The sequence below is a fragment of the Symsagittifera roscoffensis genome, chromosome 8 (assembly GCF_963678635.1).
Source record: "Symsagittifera roscoffensis chromosome 8, txSymRosc1.1, whole genome shotgun sequence".
Classification (NCBI taxonomy): domain Eukaryota; kingdom Metazoa; phylum Xenacoelomorpha; order Acoela; family Convolutidae; genus Symsagittifera; species Symsagittifera roscoffensis.
The window spans coordinates 5,865,698-5,887,984 of NC_087069.1; the positions used below are offsets into that span (position 1 = coordinate 5,865,698).

General features: G+C 38.1%; 1 protein-coding gene across 1 annotated transcript in view; it reads right to left on the bottom strand.

Annotated features, from left to right (window-relative positions):
* Nucleotides 1–4,449: 4,449 nt before the first annotated feature.
* Nucleotides 4,450–22,287, bottom strand: part of LOC134853434 (uncharacterized) — a 55,584-nt gene continuing 37,746 nt past the window's right edge. The window contains exons 9-14 of the mRNA XM_063869432.1: nt 12,777–13,284; nt 11,700–12,067; nt 10,846–11,004; nt 7,211–7,829; nt 6,488–6,625; nt 4,450–4,810 (exon numbers count right to left, since the gene is read on the bottom strand). Coding sequence (XP_063725502.1) covers nt 4,500–4,810; nt 6,488–6,625; nt 7,211–7,829; nt 10,846–11,004; nt 11,700–12,067; nt 12,777–13,284 — 2,103 coding nt within the window. The 3' untranslated portion in view covers nt 4,450–4,499. The remainder of the gene's footprint in view (nt 4,811–6,487; nt 6,626–7,210; nt 7,830–10,845; nt 11,005–11,699; nt 12,068–12,776; nt 13,285–22,287) is intronic.

The following is a 22,287-nucleotide window of genomic DNA, read 5'->3' on the forward strand; positions in this document are numbered from 1 at the left end:
AGTAAATGTGTCAAATTAGATGAAAAATTTAAGTAAAAAAGTATTTATTTTAGTAGAAACTGTTTGTGATTAATTTCTTGATTCCATTGCTACATACAAACACACGTTAAATTCTTCAAACTGCAAATCAACATTAAAATAGTGACCACTGCAGTCGCGCTAACGTGTTGCGAGCTTGCCAACAGAGGGTAGAACTCTTTAGGAAAACTAGAGTCGATTATCGCCGCGAAATGGCGACGCGCTTCTAGCGCGCCCACCGGCGACCTTGAACCGACAAGCGGATTTATAGTCTTTAACCGCTTCTTTTCAATTTCGTCTGGAAAATTATGGGATTTTTTGCTTAAAATTACACTTTTATATTCAAATCTTTTGCCTGAGTTTAAACTTTTTTTCGCCTAATATATACAAATCCAACAACCAAAAAAGGCGGACCAGATCAGTAAGTCGCAAACTTATAATTCAATTAGCCAGGATGACCTCCATACCCCTAAAATGCTTACCATACAATTCCATACAAAAAAAGTGTGAAAAATGCTAGTCATAAAATTTTCTTAAAATTTCGAAAAATGATTGATAAAAGAAATAAATTAATTTCTAGGGCTGTTTGATTCTAATACAACAATCTGGTGAGAAAAAACAATATTTTCTTTTTTTGGAAAAATGCCTATCATACAATTCACATATATGGAAATTGTATGCCACCTATTTGTTGATGGCGACAAATTTCATACTGAAAATGCCTCAATTTTTTTTGTTTTTTTGTTCAACCGCAAATCAGAAACCGCAAATCGCAAATCGGACACCAAAATAGTACAAAGTCAAAATAGTACTACTGCCGGTAGGGGTGTTTAAAGTTGGTTCAGTAAACAGTTCGGGAGTAGGTGGTTTGGGTTCAAACGTACTGAAAGAGTGGGTAACCTGAGAGGAGAGATTACGTGCAGGAGATACGTGGGGTGGAGGGTTCACGTGGTTTAGGACGTTGGGGAAAAAAGGTGTGAAAAAAACTGGTCAAAAAGGCCGTTTTTGCGCATTTTTTGGAAAATTACTAGATATTGGCTTCTTCAAAAATACTATATTTTGGTCGCCACTGGATGAACGTGTTCCTTAATTTTTGCAAAAAAATGCAAAAATTAGAAAAATAACTCACAGAATTCAATCCATTTTCATGGATTTTATGTACAAAACATAATGATTTTATTGAAACCAAAAACGGACTATACACGATTATAACAGATATTGGTGGATTGTTTATTTTTCGAAAGAAATCAGTTAAATTGGATCAAAGTTCCATTACGTTGTCTAAATATGCTACTCTTTTGGATTACATAGACAACTTTTTTGTCAAAAATATCCATTATAATCAATGTTTTTTCATGAAACTTCGGTGCGGGTACGACATGTATTCTATTATGTACTATAAGGCTATCAATAACTTGTAATAATCCCCTAAAATCTAAAATATTTTGATCCTTCTCCTGATTAGCTAGTGTCTACAAATAGAGTCAGTGAATTGTAGCCATCAGCGATGCACCAATTTGGCGGGCCGCCACTTTAGGCGAAAATTATATTAAGCGAGAATAAAAGTGTTGAATTAAGGCGAAAAAATTGATAAAATTTATACATTGTTATTAATCAATTATATACATTTTAAACATTTAATTTTGAAATTACCCCAAATAGTTGTTGTTTTTCCCAACCGCAAATCGATTTTCGTAAGCAAACGAATTTTTTACGAAAAAAAAAATTGCAGGCAAAATTTAGTTTTTTTTGTTTGCTTAACGTAGTCCTGTATACACTAATTTCAATTTACTTTTTTTCTTTTACCAGTTTTTTTCACTTTTCGCTTCATGTTTTTTTTTGTTGAGCCTGTTTATGCATGCCTTGATCAATGTCTGATAATATAAAAAACCAAACTTTTAAAATTCTTATCTCTGAAAAATTTCGCCAAATTTTAAAATTCCAAAGAGGAGAGGTACGTGGGGTGGAGGTTTTACGTGGTTTAGGACGAGTGGGACATAGGGGGTGAAAAAAAACTGGTCAAAAAGGCCCATTTTGCGCATTTTTTGGAAAATTACTAGAGATTGGCCTCTTCAAAAATAATATATTTTGGCCGCCCCTTTAACGTTTTCCTTCGATTTTTTCAAAAAAATATGCACAAATGAGAAAAAGTATTCACAAAATTCAATCCAATTTTATGGATGTTATCTACAAAACATAATGTTTTTATTGAAATGAAAAACGGATTATAACGATTATAATAGATATTAGAGAATTGTTTACTTTTCGAAAAAAATCGGTTAAATTGGATCAAAATTCCGTTACGTTGCCTGAATTTGCTACTCTAATAGATTACATAAAAAACGTTTTTGTCAAAATATCCTTTATAATTGATGTTTATCCATATCCATAAAATTTCAGTGCGGGTACGACAGGTATTCCAATTTGTACTATAATGCCATCAATAACTTGTAATAATCCTCTAAAATCTAAATTATTTATGATCCATTCTTCTCCTGATTAGCTAGTGATTACAAATAGAGTCAGTAAATTGTAGTCATCAGCGATGCAACGTTTTGGTGGTCGGCTATTATGGCGAAAAATACATTAAGCGAGAATAAAAGTGTTGAAATTAGGCGAAAAAATTGATAAAAATTTATACATTGTAATTAATTAATTGTATACATTTTAAACATTTAGTTTTGAAATTGACCAAAATTTTTGTTGTTTTTTCCCAACCGCAAATCGATTTTTCTATGGAATGAATTTTTTCCCAAAAAAAATTGCAGGCAAAATTTTGTTTTTTTTTTGTGTGCATAACGTAGTCCTGGATATACTAATTTCCTTTTTTTTTTTTGCTGTTTTTTTTTCTTTTCGCTTCATGTTTTTTTTTGTATAGCGTGTTTATGCAAACCTTGATCAATGTCTGATAATATAAAAAGTCAAACTTTTAAAATTATCATCTTTGAAAAATTTCGCCAAATTTAAAAGTCCAAAGGGGGAGGTATGTGGGCCGGAGGGTTTACGTGGTTTAGGACGAGGGGGACATAGGGGGTGAAAAAACCTGGTCAAAAAGGCCGTTTTTGCTCACTTTTTGGAAAACTACTAAATATTGGCCTCTTCAAAAATACTATATTTTGGCCGCTCAAAATTCCATTACGTTGTCTAAATTTGCTACTAACATGGATTTCATAGACAACATTTTTGTCAAAAATTTCCATTATAATCAATGATTATCCATGAAACTTCGGTGCGGGTACGACATGTATTCAGTTTTGTACTATACGGCTATCAATAACTTGTAATAATCCTCTAAAATCTAAATTATGTATAATCCTTCTCCTGATTAGCTAGCGATTACAAATACAGTCAGTGAATTGTGGCCATTGGCGGGCGGCTACTTTAGGCGAACATTATTTTAAGCGAGAATTAAAATTAGGCGAAAAATTTGTCAAAAAAGTGTACATTGTCATTAATTAATTGTATACATTTTAAACATTTGAATTTGACATTGCCCCAAATTTTGGTTGTTTTTTGTAAGCAAACGAATTTTTTCCAAAAAAAATTTGCATGCAAATTTTTTTGTTTGTTTGCATAACTTGGTCCTGGATACACTAATTTCCTTTTTTTCTTTTCGCTTCAAGTTTTTTTTGTATAGCGTGTTTATGCAAGCCTTGATCAAGGTCTGCTCATATAAAAAGTCAAATTTTTAAAATAATCAGCTTTGAAAAATTTCGCCAAATTTTAAAAGTTTGTTACTTTCCTTATCCCATTTGTGAAAGACAGGTATAAGACAACTTGGGTCGTTTTCTATGCATGCATTGTAAATACAAGACCGTCCAACCTTTGGTGCTTTGAGTAAATTAAGGTTTTGTCACTTGTGTTCGGTTACAAACACAAGCCAAAATTTTTCAGAAATTAAATTAAGAAACGAAAATCAGTTTTTTGGTTAATTGAAAAACACCTTTCACGCAATTTTCATGGAAAAATGCTTATCATGGAGATTTCATACAATTTTCTGTACGTATGGAATTGTTTGAAATTGTATGCCAAGAACTTTCTCATATATGAAAACTGTATGATAAGAAATTTTGGTCAACCCGGGTGCGTACTCACATCAGCTAAAAACTGAGGTTTTTACATTATGAAAAGTTTGTTGCACAAAATTTAAACTGAATCAAAAAATGGAATAATTGATTCTTCCCATGAGCCCCGTAGATTTAAAATTATTGTTCTAGCTCAAGAAACATTTATTCTATAAATCTTTATTTCCGCAATTGATTTAATTATTACTTAATTCTGGTAATCTACTGACACATCGGTTTACTGTACGCACCCCAGAAAGTTGATTTCCCTTGTAGATGTTTTACATGTTTTACATAAAGAAAGTATGTTTTTTTTGCTTTTTAATTTAAAAAATTCTATTTTCTTTTCTGTATCTGTTCAATGCTGATCTAATCTGCTTGCAAAAAAGTTTGTCAGGATAGTTTTTAGTTTGTTTTTCAAACCCAGCCTTTAAGTTTGTAAAAGCGTCGCATGTCTTCATCGTGAACCGATTTTCCACTGACGTTTGCGAAAATCCTCATCACTAAATCCATGCAGTGTTTCTCAATCAGAATATCCATGTATTTTTCCAGGATATTAATCCCACTAATCTTTCCCCACTCGCTCATGTGAAACTCCAGTCGGGGGTCACTTCCAGGGTCCGGGTTGTGTTTGGTCACCAGGTGCACAATCTCCCCGTGCAGGTAGGCGTCGTCGAAGCTGGAGTCTGATTGGTCGAATGGGTAGCGACAGTAGATGTCCACGGCACCTAGTGCAGATTAAAAAACAACACAACTCTTGACAGCTCTACAAGAATCGGACCTACCATATATAAAAATCGATTATAATTGAGTTTCATAGTCAGTGTCCACAAAAGTGAAAAAAATCAATTATAAATTAAAAATGAGTTATAATATTGCTATTTTCGAGGCAAAAAAAATCCATTTTTAATCCATTATGATTGATTATTTTTATTTTCTTGAATGGGGTAATTTATGACAAAATGTCGCCATTAGTATCCCAAAAAAAGTTGTAAAGCTTGCTAGTTGGTCAATTTGAGAGTTCAAGGTACAAAGGGAGACGTTTTTAAAGTAATTTATGAGTAGATTACGAAGCACAAGATTTAAGTTGAAGGGCAAAAGTCTGAAGGAAAAAAAAGTAAAAAAAAAGATACAGTTTCTTTGCTGATGACTTTGCTGTTTCGGCAATGCTCAAAATGAGTAGGCTTTTTTCTTACGGCAATTAAATGAAATTCAGGTGAAAAAAAAGACACAAAAAGCGGCATTGAAAAAGAAAAATACCCTTTAGCTTTTCCCGGGAAACTGCCAAAACAGCAAAACTATGGCAAACCGGCCAATAATGTACAGTAAATTATAAGGCTTCCGTTTCTTTGGATCAATGTCTGCCTTTTTAATTGTAAAATACTTTTTTAATTTTAAAATGTTTGTGTCGCGCTTTTGTTGTGAAGTTTGGCATGATAATCAAAGATTGCTCATCAAAATTTAAGTTCTTTCAAAAGGGGGCGCATTTAGCACGAGGGGTTTTTGGCTATCGTTTTAGATAGGTTAAAATGTTAGCTTCAAAACCCTTCAAACCGCCAAAAAGGCGTCTATCTGAAAGGGTTGACAACAATCACCTCATCAAAATAATCCTAGAACCGCAATGTTTATACACAGGCGCAGATCTAGGAATTTCTCGAGGAGGGGGCGGATTTTCCAAAAAAATTGAAAATTTTGTCGACTTTTTTTAGGTCGACCAAATTGATTTTCTCAGCTCTCCCAAATCAGTATAATGACCCTAATTTGACAAAATTTTCTGGGCCGCAGACTAATTTTTGGAAAAAGGCCAAGAAAGGCGTTTTTAGGCAATTTTTGAAAAATTTCGACCCACAAATCGCGTTTTTTTCGGCGCGCGCTCCCCCCTTCAAATTATTATAGATTGGCGCCAAGGCGCCTTTAGCAAAATTTTAGGGTCAGTCAGTCAAAAATTTATATCTCAAAATAGTTCAAAAGGGGGACTTTTTGGGTCGGCAAGGTGTGCCCTCCCCCCCCCCCCCCCTAAATCCGCTACTGCTTATACATATAACCGCAATTAGCGCATGAGCTCTTAACAGCGGAATAAACTGACCGATTGCACTGATTATGGATGTTACTGAACCTCAATGATTGATTCTGAACATCAATGAGTTTATTCTTTCATCGTTAGGAGTGGCCGCCTGTTTCATAAATGCTACTTTCCCAAAACGAGGTGCTCAATTTGTTTTTCGATTTTAAAGTCAAGCACAAGGTCAGTGCTTGACGAAAAAAAATGTCGAAATGGGTTGAGCGCAAAATCAAAACACAGCTCGAGCACGGCCATAACATATCGAAATTGGGTCATTCACTGTCGAAACATATTTCGATCACTCTAATTCGTTTTGCCCCCCCCCCTATTTAAAGAGTAATACCCAGGGGGTCTGTTTTGGAGATGAGGGATCCCGCTTCAATGTAAGCCTCGTGTAGTAGGGGTGACATTGTGAACACTTCTTCGTAGAAACTGCGTGCCAGTTCCAACTGTTTCAGATGGCCCATACATCTTGCAAGACCTAACAAAAAAATTGTCCTTTAAATAACATCCAAGCGAAATCCTTCAACAAAACTAACAAAAACTTACATAACCGTACATTTATAACAACCCCAAAGCAATGTATGACCGAATTGTTTTTTTTTTTACTACAGAACTAGATCTAGAAAGCTTGAAAAAAAGGAACCTTCAATTATTAATAATAATCAAATGAAAGGTCTATGGAGGGTCTATTTTATTTTAGGGTGAAATTTCCGATCAATTTACCAAATCGTCGCTTGTTCCGGGTTGTCACTTTAATATGAGCTGTCGCCTCACGCCATGTATCAAAGATATGTAAGGCTTAGGTACAAAAGTTTGAAATTAAATATCTATTGAATACTAAAAACTAAAATTAAATACTAAAACACAGTCTAACAAAACTAATACAGATCAAAAAAACATGAAAAAGCGTTGGCAAAAGCAAAAAATGATTGATCTTGAAAAGAATCCAAAAGTCAACCACATCAATTTTGAGCAAGATTTTCCTGAAAAACAAATGTCCAACAAGCAGCTAAGAAACTTTAGAACAAATCAGCGGAAAATTGATAAGAACAAAAATGCTCACCTAGCCGTGGCATATAGGATACTTCGTTTCCGGTGCGGTTTTTTTGAGGAACAGAAACTTCTGTGCTGCTCTTACTATTCCCAAACTCAACTGCGCTTTCGCTTCTATCGCCGCCAGCTCCACCTGGCGTTTCAGATTTTGGACTGAAGTTTTCTGTCTTTTGGGTATTATCTTTTTTAACCTGTGCAGTTTCGCAATTATGCTGATTCTTATTTGGCTGCGACATTGGTTTGGTTAAATTTGAACTCTCTGCAACTTTCGGGGCCGCGGAAGACCCGTTTGAAGTTGACTTTATTTTTGAAGAATTCGGCTGTGATAGTTTTCGGGTGTTTGAATTATTTGCAGCATTCTTCGCGGTGGCTTTCGACGAAGATTGAACCGGTTCTGACGTTTTACGTTGAACAGCTGGTTTGGCATTTTGAATTGGATTTGCAGGTGTTTTTGTTGAGTTTTGTTTGGAAATTGGAACTTTTCCTTTGGAGGTAGCCGGGCTGCTCTTGGAGTTTGTTTGTGCCTCTTGTGTCGATGAGTTCTTCCTGTTGGAGCCGGACTCGCGTTGATTTAGTTTTGAAAACCAGTTCTGTTGTGTTAGTTTTTCGTGCACCTCAGCATCATGATACTAAATGCGAGAAAAAGGAATCAGAGGATCATTAAATCATGAGTTAAAAAAACAATCATTATGATATTCACATGGTACTATTTATGAACTACTGGCGTTCAATCGATATAGTTTGATATAAAAATTCAGTTTCAAACTATTCTAATTTGATTTGAATAGGTTTTTGCTAATAGTTTAGTTTCGTTTTCATGCTGGTTTTAGTCACAAACAAAATCGATATAAACCAAATAAAGCCAAATATTATCCACTTTTTGTAAATTTAATTTAAGGAGTTTATATACAAATCATTTTCAGATTTCCCAGACAATCAAACAATAGAGAATAATTGAAATGAAATTTAACGTATGCTTTCGAATAAATTTTTTTTGATGTTTGGCTTGAAAATAATCATGAATATAATTAAGATGTTGAGAGTTTAATTGAAGTTTTAACTAAAATTAAAGTTTTTTATGAGTTTTACAACTATATGTCTTTTGCCCAAGAAAATTGAGCCGAAAGCGTTGATAATGAAAAGCGACCAAGTTTTTGTTACCGTGAGAAGCCTTAGATTTGTACAATTTGAAATGGAATCCCTTAAACGCTAAAACTCTATAGTTTTTAGTTTGCGGTAAAAAATCTCCTCAAGTGACTCTTGCTCTCGGTAAATCTGACGTAAAACTTTTTTGAGCACAGATTTTTGCTCAAGCTTTGAAACAGAAGGACTCTTTAATCAATTTTGTTGAGATTTTGATAAAATTCTTTTTCTTTCCAAAAATTCATTCAAATCGATTTAAAAGTCTTTTTAGGCAATAAAAGAGTTTTGGTTTTCAACCTAAGAATCCAATTGATCCAATCTGAATTGCTTTACGTACCTAAATTTGCTACCAAAAATCGTTTTTTCTATAATTTATTATCTGCACGCAAATTGATTGGTGTATTAGTGTGAGCTGCAAACCTTGTAAAATGGTAAATTTTACCTAAATTTTTATGTAATATTTGCATTTTTCTTGCATAATTGTCGCGCGGTTTTCATTCCAATTGCGAGAACAAAGCAAACTACTGCGTTCAATTAACTGATTTTCCAATTGGTTTTGCTCTTTTTGGTGCATTTGGTTTTGCTCTTTTTGGTACTGTTTCAGCAAGTCTTTTTAAATTTTTTCCCCGCATTACAATTATTACGAGGCCACACCTTGCACTAGTTAGGCGCACAATTTGCACAATGTGATAAGTTTTCGGAGCGATCTAGGAGAATGAAAAGACAAAAAAAAACAAAAAGCGAGTCTTTGTTGCGGAATCAGCTTACAATCCATAAAACACACAGTTTGGCCTCGTAATGATGATAAAAATTGTTCAACAAAAAGCTATTTTTTAAATTTCGAAATGATATATTAGATAACGCAGAGCAGTGTGCTGAAATATTGCAAAAGCCGCTAAAACTTATTACGCCTAATCTGACCAGAAGTTGTTATAAACTTGAAAACACTATAAATTCTTCCGATTGAGAGTACCGGTTAAATTTTTACGAATCATGAGACAATAAAAGCAAGGATAGTCAGTTACTGTGCAAGTAGCACAAAAAAATCCGAATATAGTTTTCAAAAAGCCACAAGAAAAAAATTATTATTTTTTTCAAATTAGTGCAGTTTCTTATGCAAGGTGTGATAAAAGGATCTAACGTAAAATTATAATTTAGGCATACTTGATCATAGTAAAATAGGCAAACAGGGCAACATTTTTTGATGGAAATGACTAGAAAAACAAAAACTATAAAAATAAATAACTTTAAAAAAATAATTTTTTCAATTTTTTCTGAAGAAAATTTGGAGTATTGAGTTTTTTGATTACCAAAATGGCATTAAAAATCTCTAAAAACTAATTTTAAACGAGTGTAATTTAAACAAATTACAAATAAGCTATTAAAAATTGCCTAAAATATGACGAAACTTAGACGAAAACTCAAAAACTTCAAATCGGTTTTTCTCGACACTAGAAAAAATGTTGAGAGTTTTCTAAATCTCGTTCGAATCACGACTGAAAGGGCTTTTGTTCTGATAAATCACTCAACCCAGTCGGATGATTTTTGGTGGAAACTGATTTTGCGTGGAAAAAAAAACGAAATTAAACTAAAACACATTCGAATACAAATTTCCTCCCCATTTTAAAAACGACCAAAAACAGAAACTCTCCTGCAACGTTTAATAAACCATGAGAAAATTCATTTCGGTCAACTTTTTTTTGGAAATGGTTGAGGGTAGGAAATGACTTGTTTCAGGTTTTAAACGTTTTTTTTTCAGGTATTTAAAATACAATTAACTTACAACTACGTAGAAATTCTGACACTTACTGTTATTTGCTAATAAAATATCCGTTTTTGAAAGTAATACAAACAAAGCTACTAAAAAATCTGACTTTTTCCTCTGTATTGATCTTTTAACTACCATGTTAAGACAAAAATTTCCGTCGATTTTCTACCTGGGCTTAAAGTTTCAATACCTCTACTCAAATTGAGCTTATGTAAGAACGTTTAATTGACCCGTGTTGAAATCCCAATGTTAATTATCGCTTTTTTTTAGTATCTAGTGATCGGTAATTTCCAACGCTGATTCATGTATAATGAAGAGTTTTTTGCATAGCTAAACCTGCGATAATTAACGGGGGGGTTTTTTTCTTCTCAGGTCCCCCTTTGTACTATTTTGAGATATCCATTTTTGGCTGATGCACCCTTAAAATTTTCTAAGGGCGCTTTTTGCGCCAAAGTATAATTATTTTTAAAGGGGAGTGCACGCCAAAAAAAAACACTTTTTTTGTTCAAAATTTTCCCAAAATGTGCAAAAAAAAACGCCATTTTTAGCTAAAATATTGCCTGCGGCGCGGAAAAATTTGGCCAAAACGGACTTTTTAGTGATTTGGGAGAGCTCAAAAAAATGTTGTCTAGAATGATCGATTATCGTGGCAAATTTAGACCACCCAATGGATTTTAATCCAATACAATTGACTCTTTTCAAAAACTCCATTCGGGGGTGTTTAATAGTTCTACCTGCTTGGACTCCAAATCAACACTGGCTTCGAAGGAGAGTTTGGCCGCCAGCAGACTGCTCTCTTTCTCGTGCACTTCGTACATGCCCAACTGGGCAAACCCTAAGAGGAACAGGAGTTTGGAGCAGTTGGGCGAATTCACCACTGCCACTCGACACACCTGTGCAGAAGAACAGGGGGACATCATGAACAAAAAAAAATATTTAGAACCTAATGACTTTAACTCAAATCAAACAATTATAAAATCGATTTTTGTATCGCATACGCGGTTTATTGCTTTGTTTTAACAATTATTTGGTTCAAAAATTTATTTGTCAAGTCCTCCAGAAAACAAACTGTGTAGTATAAATTGTTTTCTCGTGAAGACACCAATCGATAGGCTGTTTTTCGCGTTCGTTCAAGATAGTTTTTATAAAGATAAACTTGTGAGCTTTAAGCGAATTGTTCTTTTTTGATAACAAATTAAATTATTCTATCAAACAAAAATAGTCAATTACAGCAGGGCAAGCACAGAATTTTCCGACTAAAATAATTTCAGAAGAAATTATATTTAAAAAAGTTTGAAAAAACAACATGTGCTCGCCAATTCCATAGATGCTTGTTTCAGCAATTAGTGCGATATTATATACAAAATAGTTAAATTTTGAGATGAGGGAAAATTAACTTTACGCGTCTTTGAAGGTTTTGACGGCCTTGAAAAATGCTATAGTCATGCAAAAATTGCTTAAAACTGCTTATTGAAAGCGGCTGAAGCAACTGTAAATAATTTTTCTCGAGAGTAAAAAACCACCTCGAGCACAAATAATTTGTCACTTTCATCGAAACTCGGAATATTAAATAGATATGTTGTCCAACCTTTTCCATTAGAAGACTCAATTTGAATTCCTTCTTCAGATTAGAATGATGAATCAAAGATGCCAAATTGGAACACAGAAACTTCGTGATTTCTGATTGGCTATCATTCTTTTCACACGCATTGTCTAATTGTGATAATGATGACTCATTTTGTGGCTTCGATTCTGATTGGCTGACAGGTTTATTGATTGCTTTGATGTAGAGGTAGTAAGTTTTGAAAATGTGCCAAGTGATTCGGTGGTAATAGACGCTGTTTTTCCTCTGAATTTTACTTAGCCCGTTTTGCATGAGAAACAGTGATGATAGAATAATTTGGCAGCTGGATCGGTGTTTGAAGTGAACCAGTAACTTGCACAGTGCCCACAGACCTATATTTAAAAAAAGGATTTTTCTAACTTTTGAACGACCCAAACTTCCAATTCTTGAAACATGAAACCCAAGGGCGGATCAGGGGAGGGGATTCGACCCCCTCACCAACCAAAATTTCTCCCTGGTATTTTTTATGATATTCCATTTTAGGCCGACCAACCCTAAAATTTTTTTTTTCTAAAGGCGCCTTTGGCGTCAATATATACTAGTTTTGAAGGGGAGCAAGCGCCGAAAAAACGCAGTTTTTGATCAATGTTTTCCAAAAAAATCCCAAAAACGTTCATGTAACAAAAAACACTTACGATTACCACTGTACTTAAGCTAGTTTTAACCATATATAAACTCTCTTTCGTCATTTGACAAATCACCATTCGCCAATTCGGTGATCGCACCAAAGTCAATGCCCGATTCAGGGGTGAATGTCTTATTCGGCATTATTTCCAATATAAATTGAATATGAAAAGTGCCTCAACTCGAAAACAGAGCCAAGAAACAGATAGTCAAGAAAACAAAGCCAAAAAATGTCAATGAGCTAAGGGACAGCAAAAAAGTTTAAGTTTCGAGTTTGAAAGTACTTTTTGACTCCGTGGCATGATATACGCTTTAAATTTTTCAAGATTTTTAATTGCCCTACCCATTCCCCTCCCGCCCCCAATAAAGACCTTAGCGACATATTTCTTTTCTGGATTCTTGGAAGCAAGTTTTCACCTCTGACCACATTGATGTCATGTGTGATCCATTTCTTCTGACACTGAAGAATATCATTCCCCCCTTCCGACAAGGTCTTAATAGAGTCGGAGGCCAGGCCCACTCGGTTCAACTGGATCTCATTGAAGCCTCGCAGCAGAAAAACCAGCGCCACTTCGTAGCGACTTTTTTCTTTTCGCAGAACGATTGTCAGCCCCATGAAAAACTTGAACTCAATTGAACTCGGTCTGATTGAACTTGCAATTGAGAACTTCCTATTGGCTGAATTTAGATCGCCAATGAGTAAATCGCATTTTCCTGCTAGTAAAAACAAGTCTGCATTTTTCTGCTCTAGACCAATAGCGTCCTTGTATTTATCGCGACACTGTAAAAATGGGTCCTCCATGTTTTCAGAGGAGAATTTGGAGGCATTTCTCTCCTGTGCAGCCTTTTTGCTCTTCCACGAGTAGAGAAAGGCGAGGTAATCTGCACGGGAAAGTTTTCCCCACTCAAGAAGTTGATGGTATTCCTGAAACAATTTTAAACATTAGTTTCCAAAAGACGTCACTGCAAAATCAAATGCAGAAACGAGGATAGCCGGGGCACAACAGCCGTTGGCCGTGATGAGAGCTGTACAGCTCGTAACTTGGTCCTTTCTCTCGTGGATCAATGGTCTTAATTAAAAAAAAAGAAACAAGGATAGCCAGTTGTTGTGCAGGTAGCCCATTATGTTCCGACCATAATCATAAGAAAAAATAGAATTTTTAAAAACACATTTCCTCAACTTAGTGTCATTTTTGGTGGTAGATATGATTCGAGAACCATACGATCGCGTAGAAAGTAGTGAAGTAGGCTTGATCGACAACATTTGTTATTCAAAAATGAATGCACAAAAAACTTATAAAAGATAAAAATGGAAAAAATTTTACTTAATTTATTCCACAATAATTTTAAGATCAAAAGTTTTATCCTGAACGTCTAAAAACAGTGAATTTTTATATAACGAGCGTTACTCGTTCGCGTTACTTGCTTGATTTTTGAATAAATCTCAAAATTTAAGACCATTTTTTCTCGACTCTGGGATAGTTTTTTGAAAAATTTTGAAAATCGTTCGAGTTAAGACTGAAAAAGGTTTAATATGATATATCATTCGACCCATTCCGATAATTATTTGTGATACCTCATTTAAATGGTCGGAACAACAAAAAATTTTTGCAACAAAAACATAACTTAGAGATCGCCATAAGACTAAAAACAAGCCTGCTTTCATGCCCCTCAGGTTCTTGATATTTCTGAGGTTTTATTGTTGCAGCGCAAATATAAAACAATAGTACAAATGCATATAAACGTAAATGTGCGAAAGTATAAATGCATATAAATGTAAATGCATACAGGGACAGTAGCCAAGCGTATACATGGTGCGTCCCGGCGGGTTCGGCGCCGGTTCGAATCCCGACTAGGTCATTTCCTTTCTAGAACTCGAATGTGCACCGAACCTGATGGGATGCCCCGTAACCAGGTTCGGTCCCCCCAAAACCGATTTTAACCGTCTTTTCGCTCTAATTTGGTTCAGCCTTGATTAAGGCTGACCTTTAAAAAGAGCAATTTGTCTCAAGGACAAATACTGGCCATTTTTGCAGCTTGTTTTGATTTATGCAGTTTTTGTGGCCGATGTTACCGATGATAAAGTTTGTTAAAATTATCGTTATATTTTCAAATTTCCGTTATATTTCCGGAGTTATTTTGCCGAGAAAATACTCATTAATTAAATTGTTTAAAAACCGTTTTTTATATAATCTTGGAGATTGACGCGCACATTTTGGCGCCCCACAAGGGACACGACAGTTTCGCCGACACCAGTGCAAATAGAGTTTGAAGTTGTTCAGTTGGCAGAAGAGTCGGCAAAAAATTGTCTCGATTTGTACGAAAATATCAGCTAACAGAGGGCCGAAAGTGGGCGTTTGGCCGAAAGTGGGCGTTTTGCCGAAAGTGGGCGTTCGGCCTAAAATATCAGACTCAGATACCAGTTGGCCGAAATTGGGCCTTTGGCCGAAAATATCAGAAAGCAGTTTGGCCGAAAGTGGGCGTTTGGCCTAAAATATCAGATACCAGTTGGCCGAAAGTGGGCGTTTGGCCGAAAGTATCAGATAGCAGTTGGCCGAAAGTGGGCATTTGGCCGAAAGTGCACGTTTGGCCGAAAGTAAGCATAGCGTACCCAGTTGACCGACAGACGACATAGCAGACGGACGAAAAAGCAGACTGACTAGTGGAAGAGAGCCCTGTTCAGGTGTCCTGATTGTTGACTTTTGGTCAAAGTGGAGCTGTAATTTTCTCGACACCCGAAGTTTTTGGTTTTTCCCGGTGACGCCAATCTCCAAAACCGTCAAAAACTGTAAGACTAGTCTAATCTTTACAAACCATTCTTTGCAATAAAATTACGTACGATGTGTTATTGTGTATCCCAACTCAAAGCAAGCTACAAGTGGTAATTTTTTCTCGATACCAAAAATTTTTGGATATTTGTGAACAGAATATTAATCCGTGAAATCGGATCAAAGACAAGGGGTACTAGACTAGTTTTTTGGATTTGTTTACGACTCGAACCTGCTGACCAAAATTTTCCAAAAAATTTTTGGGAAAAAAGTAAAAATTTCCAAAAAAATTGTCGAAACGTCCCCATAATTCTGCGAAACTGTGCTGTAACATGACACCAACCTTATGGTAAGTGGTCTGGTAGCGAAATATCAGGCAAATTAAGTTGAGTTTTTTCATCCTCAGGTTTTTTCCGCGTGTGTTGTTGGAACTTAACCGATTTGCCTGATTCTCCAACCCCATTGGTAAACTTAAGGTTTACAACGACTTGATACCTGTTTGCATCCGTTCGCTTTTCAAAACATTCGTTTCGCAACGACTGACTAAGTGGTCCGGGACGGTAAAATTAAGCAAGTTAAGTTGTTGTCTTTCATCCTCAGGTTTGCTCCGCGTGTGTTGTTGGTTTTCAACCGACTTTCTTAATTCCCAAACCTCTTGGTAATTCGTCGAGCTACTAGCCGATTAGTAGTGACGCACCGTCGTACGACCGTTCAACAAATTTCGTACGCCGTAACATCATCCTAAGTGGTCAGGGAGGTGATATTAAGTAAGTTAAGTTGGTTTTATTCATCCTCAGGTTTACTCCGTGTGTGTTGTTTGATATCAACCGACTTACTTAATCCCCAGCCCCATTGGTAACTTTACTCACCGAAAACCGTTCCGAATCGCCCCGCAAACGCCCGATAACCGTTAAGTATAGTTTGAGTTAAGTATAGACCCTAGAGCCATGGATGAGAACTTTCAGAAGAGGGTTCAAAGGTTATTTGCGAAGCGAACCAAGCTTGAAAATGAACTGTACAAGTGCCATGAAATTATAATTGAGAACATTGAAAGTCAGAGTCGCTCATCAAAGATTGACACTCAGATTCAGAATTGCAAGAGCCTGATAGAGACTGCAGTTGAAATAAATGAGGAATTGATTAAGTAGCTTCTAAAAGTGTTGATCCTGATAAATTGATACCAGCGCAGGATATGTGGCTTCATACGGTTACATCAAGAAACGATACAGTTTTACAGAAGGCTGCATCATATAAAGCTGGCTTAAACGTTGAACCTGAGGAAACAGAGCTTGACAATGTTGCAGAATCGTTAAGTACGATCGTAACAACACAACCACAAGATTCACATGAAGCAGATGCGCGCTCTAAGGTGTCGCGGTACAGTAGTCGACATCATAAATCAGGTTCGCATAAATCCAGTCGCTATACCGTCGCGCAGTCAAAAACATCAACTGAGAAGAGGCGAGATTTGTTGGTTTTGAAGAAGCAGCAGGAGGAACTTGAGAGACAAGCAAAGGTGTCATTGAAGTTGAAAGCGCAGCAAAATAAAATAAAAGAACAGCAAGGTAATTTAGAGTTGGAAGAACTAGCTGAGGTACACCGCAAGAAACTGGCTGAAATTGAGTTAAAGGAATTCGAGTTGGAAGAAGAGCTTTCTGCAGCAAGTGAGCAGATAGGAAATGCTAGCGTAACACATGTTGACCCACAACGTACTGAACAATGGGTAGAAAACGTTGTCACTGAGCAAGATCAGGCCGAAGTTGTTGCAAGCTCAGAGCAAAGTCATCCAGTAGTCGAGAGTTCCACTTTGATTGCTACTGATGTTTTGCAAGGGGTTGGTGCCGTCGTCAGCGGGGGTGCCGTCGTCAACGCTGGTCAAACCACATACAGTGAACCGGGAGGCCACAATAGGAATCGAATTCAGGCTCAGAGATCAAGTTTGGTCCAATCGCGTCTGTCATTGCACTCAATCGAGAACCCATCTAGTTTACCACAGTTCGTTGCCTCCAGCTCAAACTTTGTTACTCCACACTTAGCTTCAACACCTCATGCTGAAGTTTCGCAAAATCACAATCTGATACCACAAGCAAGTGGTAGCATTCCCGCTTCAATGCCCTTTGGTAATCCCACCATTATTGTGGCATCGCCTTCTGTGTCGACCGTTACTAATCCAGTTTCGCTTCCGGCGAGTCAACCTTTTGTTCCTCCATTAACCGTTCCGATTCCCATTTCGCTTCCGATTATTCAACCATTTGTCCCGTCAACCGTTCCTATTCCCTCTTTGCTTCCGGTCAGTCAGCCACATTCCGGCCCCGTTTCAACTGGGTATCAGGCGCCTGCAGCGCCATCCCATCAACCCATAAATGTTCCAAACAACCCAACAAGTTTCTCAAGTGAACACTATAACCCGTATAGCAGTTTGTGGAGACCTGCCGCGACTGCGCAAACGATGCCAGTTCCTCAATACTGCGCACCGCCCTCAAACGTTTTCTCAGTGACAACTCCTGTTGTTCCACCAAACACCGTAGTTCCTTATACAAGTTTTGGGACTGTGTATTACACCCAGCCGCAAACTCATCCAGTTGTTGAAACAGCGCATCAAGGTTATCCACCTACATATCCTGCGCCCACTACGGGCCCGTCTTACGTGCCCAATAGCGAACAACCCATCTCGGCGAGAGAGTTAGCAGATATCATTCTGCATAGCCGCAAAGACCGTCTACCGGAGTTGAACTTGGAAGTGTTTGATGGAGAACCACTTAACTGGTATGAATGGTTCGGGCAGTTCCAAGCAATAGTTGATTCGGCTATGCTAACTGATGATGAAAAACTCAAATATCTGAAAACACACGTTAAAGACAAAGCCAAGAGTGCAATTGCGGAATACGGCTACAGTGGAGTGTTGTATAAGGATGCTCTAGCAACTCTCCAGAGAAAGTTTGGGCAACCTCATGTTGTAGTTGGTGCACATTTGGATAAGTTGAAGAATTTTCCCGCATTGAAGATGCACAACTCTGACCATGTTATAAGTTTTTCTGCGGTGATTTCTGGGCTCGTAGCTGTTTTTAGGTCTTTGTCGTTCAATGACGACTTGAAAAGTGTGAACCTATTAAATCAAGCCGTCAGTAAGCTTCCTCCAAATCTAAAAGAGGCATGGTCCATGCATACTGTTAGACAACATTGGCAGCGATTAACATTGCTAGACTTCAACGATTGGCTTAAGAATAAGGCAGAAGGCCATGAGCGATTGAAATCTTTAGTCAAAGTCGATCAGCCAGTTAAACAAAAAGTAGTTACAAAAGTGCTTGCAGGTAACACTAAGGTAAGTTCTAAGGATGAGAAAAGTAGAGAAAAGACAAGGTTTCCTCCATGCTCGCTATGCAAAGGGCAGCATGCACTCTGGAACTGTTCCGTGTTCAAAGAGAAAAACGCAACACAAAGGGCTAAATATGTAGCAGAACAAAAGCTCTGTTTTTCTTGTTTACAAGGCAACCATACCTTCCGAAAGTGCCAAAAGGCAAGAAAATGCCCAAAACAGGACTGTGAGAGCACTCACAATGTGCTTCTTCATGGAGCCGAGAATGTTTTCCCGCCCAAAGAGGCCGACCGATCACCATCGACTTAAACTAATACAAACACTACTTCTGCAAACAACGCAGCTTGTGTTAAACCTTGTGAGGGAACTGCAAAAGGTATTCTTCCCGTTGCGTTGGTAGATGTGTCCTCTGGTTCGGAAAATTCGAATGCACTAGCACTTTGTGACACCGGTTCCACTCATTCTTGGGTTTCCGCGGCACTCGTTGAACGTCTGAAATTAGTTGGCACGCCCGTAAATGTTACGACCGATGGTTTTAACTCAGCCAAGGTATCTAAAACTCAACGAGTTCACTTGAAAGTTTCCGCAAAGCCCAATGAAAGTGAATTTTCGTTTTCGTTTGTCGCTTTCGTTAAGCACAACATTTATATAGGACCCGATGTTATAAACGTTTCCGAATTGCAGGTCAAATACCCGCAACTAGCCCCGTTAAATACGACTGCGTATAATTACAAAGAGATTGAGATAGTTATAGGACAGGACTTCTATCATGCGATAAGACCCCTCAAACATGTCTTCGGAGATGAACTTGACTCACCGTGCGCCGTCCGACTTCCGATAGGTTGGGTCATTAGTGGTCCGTCTCCTGATCGTTCGTCCTTAAATTCTTCTTCCTTTAACTGCGTTACGGACGATACTTCTCTGACCGACCAAATCAAAACTTGGTATGAGTTAGAGTCGTATGGTGCGTTCAAGCAAGTAGATGCCCGTTCCGCCGCAGACAAGCGTGCTTTGTCGATCCTAAAAACTGAAACCGTTCACGATGGTGAGCGTTACACTGTACCGATGCTGTGGAGTGATAATGATGTTAGCTTGCCTAACAATTATTATTCTTCATTAGCCCAATTAAAGTCGTTAGAGAAAAGATTAGATAAAGATCCGTTACTTCGCGAGAAGTATACCGAAACAATCAGAGAAGATATAAGTAAAGGATATGTCATAACCGTCAACCCGCACGATCCCAGCTCACGAGCCGAACGTGAGTGGTATCTTCCACACCATCCGGTTTTGAACCCGAACAAACCCGGCAAGGTGCGCCGTGTGCTCAATGGAGCATCCAAATTTCATGGCACTTCCTTAAATAGATCTCTCTTGGTTGGCCCGGATCTCCTTCAAAATCTTATTTTTGTACTGTTGAGGTTCCGTCAACACAAGTACGCCGTCTCAGCGGACATAGAAGGTATGTTCTTACAAGTTGGAGTACTTGTGCGAGATCAACCGTCTCTCCGTTTTTTGTGGCGGGAGGACCCCACTTCAAGTGTGGTGGTTCACCAATACACCCGTCATATTTTTGGCGCTCGTGATTCGCCAACTTGTGCGAATTTCGCGCTACAAAAAACTGCTTCTGATAATCAAGCTGAATACCCCGAAGCCGCTTCAGCCGTTGTCCAGAAGTTTTACATGGACGACTATCTTGACTCGTTCGAAAATACCGCTGACGCTCTTAGCCTAAGTAAAGACTTAGTCGCAATGCTCAAATTAGGTGGGTTTAACCTGACAAAGTTTGTTAGCAATGTACCCGAAGTTACAACCGCTCTTAATCCGGACAACCGTGAGTCCAACCCGTCAGTTAAGGATATTTGTAAGAGTCCAGACCAATCGTCGCATGTTCTTGGTCTCAGGTGGGATCATGTAAAAGATACCCTAGTAGTAAGTAGAGGTGTTGATCGACCACTAGATAAAGCAATTACTCAACGCACCGTGTTGAGTTTTGTTTCCTCAGTTTTTGATCCAATAGGACTGGTAGCTCCATATACTGTGAAAGCGCGCCTTTTACTAAAAGACATATGGAGAATCAGTGGTCAAAAGTGGGATGATGATCTCCCAGAGGAAATTAAACAACAATTTCTAGATTGGCACTCAGGACTTCCACTATTAGGTACTCTGACGATACCTCGTAGCTACTTTACCGAACCGTTCGACCGCTGTGAACTTCACACGTTCGGTGATAGTTCGCAGGACGTTTTTTGCGCCGTATCGTTTCTCCGAGCCCGACTTGCTAAATCGCAAAAGACCGAGTTAGCTTTTGTATTTGGGAAAGCCCGTGTAGCGCCTATGAAGATGCTCTCCATTCCCAAGTTAGAGCTTCAGGCTGCTCTGCTTGCGACTCTACTCAAAGAAGAGATTTTGAAAGCGCTTACTTTCAAAGTAAGCAATGTATTCATGTGGACTGATTCTACCACCGTTCTCCAGTGGCTTAACTCGTGCAACAAACTTCCTGTGTTTGTTGGAAACCGCACTGGTGAAATCTTGGAGTCCACCACCATTGATCAATGGAATCATGTACTCAGTGGTGATATCCCAGCTGATACCGGCACACGAGGGATTTCTTCGGAAGCCCTCAAGGATAGCAGCTGGGTTAGAGGCCCTAGTATATTGAGGACATGTGATTGGCCATTCAAGCCGAACACTGACGTCATCAAAAAGATCCAATTAAAAGGCCCACTCTGTGACATTGATACATGCCTTGAGACTGCATCTACGTTTGTTGTTGATGCTTCATCTGAGAAAGCGCCGTCGATCCGTCTGTTTAAAAATTGGGATAAATTCAGCTCAATTGTAAAGTACAAACGTGTTTTAGCGTTTATGCTTCGTGTGCTACCATCGCATAAACACTTCCGTACAAAAACGCTTGAAATAACCGACCCGTCCGAGTTAGATATTGCCGAGCAGAAGCTCATTTATCTCGCTCAGTCCGAATCATTTCCTGCCGAAGTGAAAATACTTCAGTCCGATAAACTGATAACAAAGAAAAGTCGGATTGCTAAATATTCTCCGTTCATCGGCCCAGCTGGCATCCTGCGTTCAACTGGACGTATCAGCCGTCTTGTTGATACCGACTTTGATAGCAAACATCCAATAATACTGGATGGTCGACACCGAGTTGCTCATATGTTGATTAGGCATATGCACTTTCAACATGCACATCAGGGGTTGGATTACATGCGTGCTGTAGTTCAGTTGAAATACATTGTTCTGAAGTTGCGCTGGTTACTTGGGAACATCGAAAATACTTGCATAACATGCCGTAAGCGCAAAGCAAAAACAGTTGTGCCCATTATGTCTGACCTACCGATTGAAAGACTGGGTTACAAGCAGCCTCCCTTCTCCAACACAGGTGTTGATTACTTTGGCCCGTTTCAAGTGCCGATACGCCGAAGTACCGAAAAGAGATGGGGTTTCCTATTTACCTGCCTCACGACTCGAGCAGTTCACATCGAGTTGGTTCCATCTCTCGATACTAGTTCCTGCGTCATGGGCGTAGAGCGATTTATTGCAAGGCGAGGTACCCCCAAAACCATTCTTTCTGACAATGGCACGAATTTTGTTGGTGCTCAAAAGGAGCTCCTATCCTGTGTCCAAAATTGGAACAAAGTCGCCCCGGCCGTTTTCGTCCACAAAGGCATTAAGTGGAAGTTTAACCCGCCCAGTGCCCCTCATCACGATGGCGCCTGGGAGCGGCTAGTGAGAAGTGTTAAGCGAGTGTTGTACGACATATTAGGCAACAGGAGATTAACTGAGGAAGTTCTAGGAACAACGCTCTGCCTAGTTGAACAATTACTTA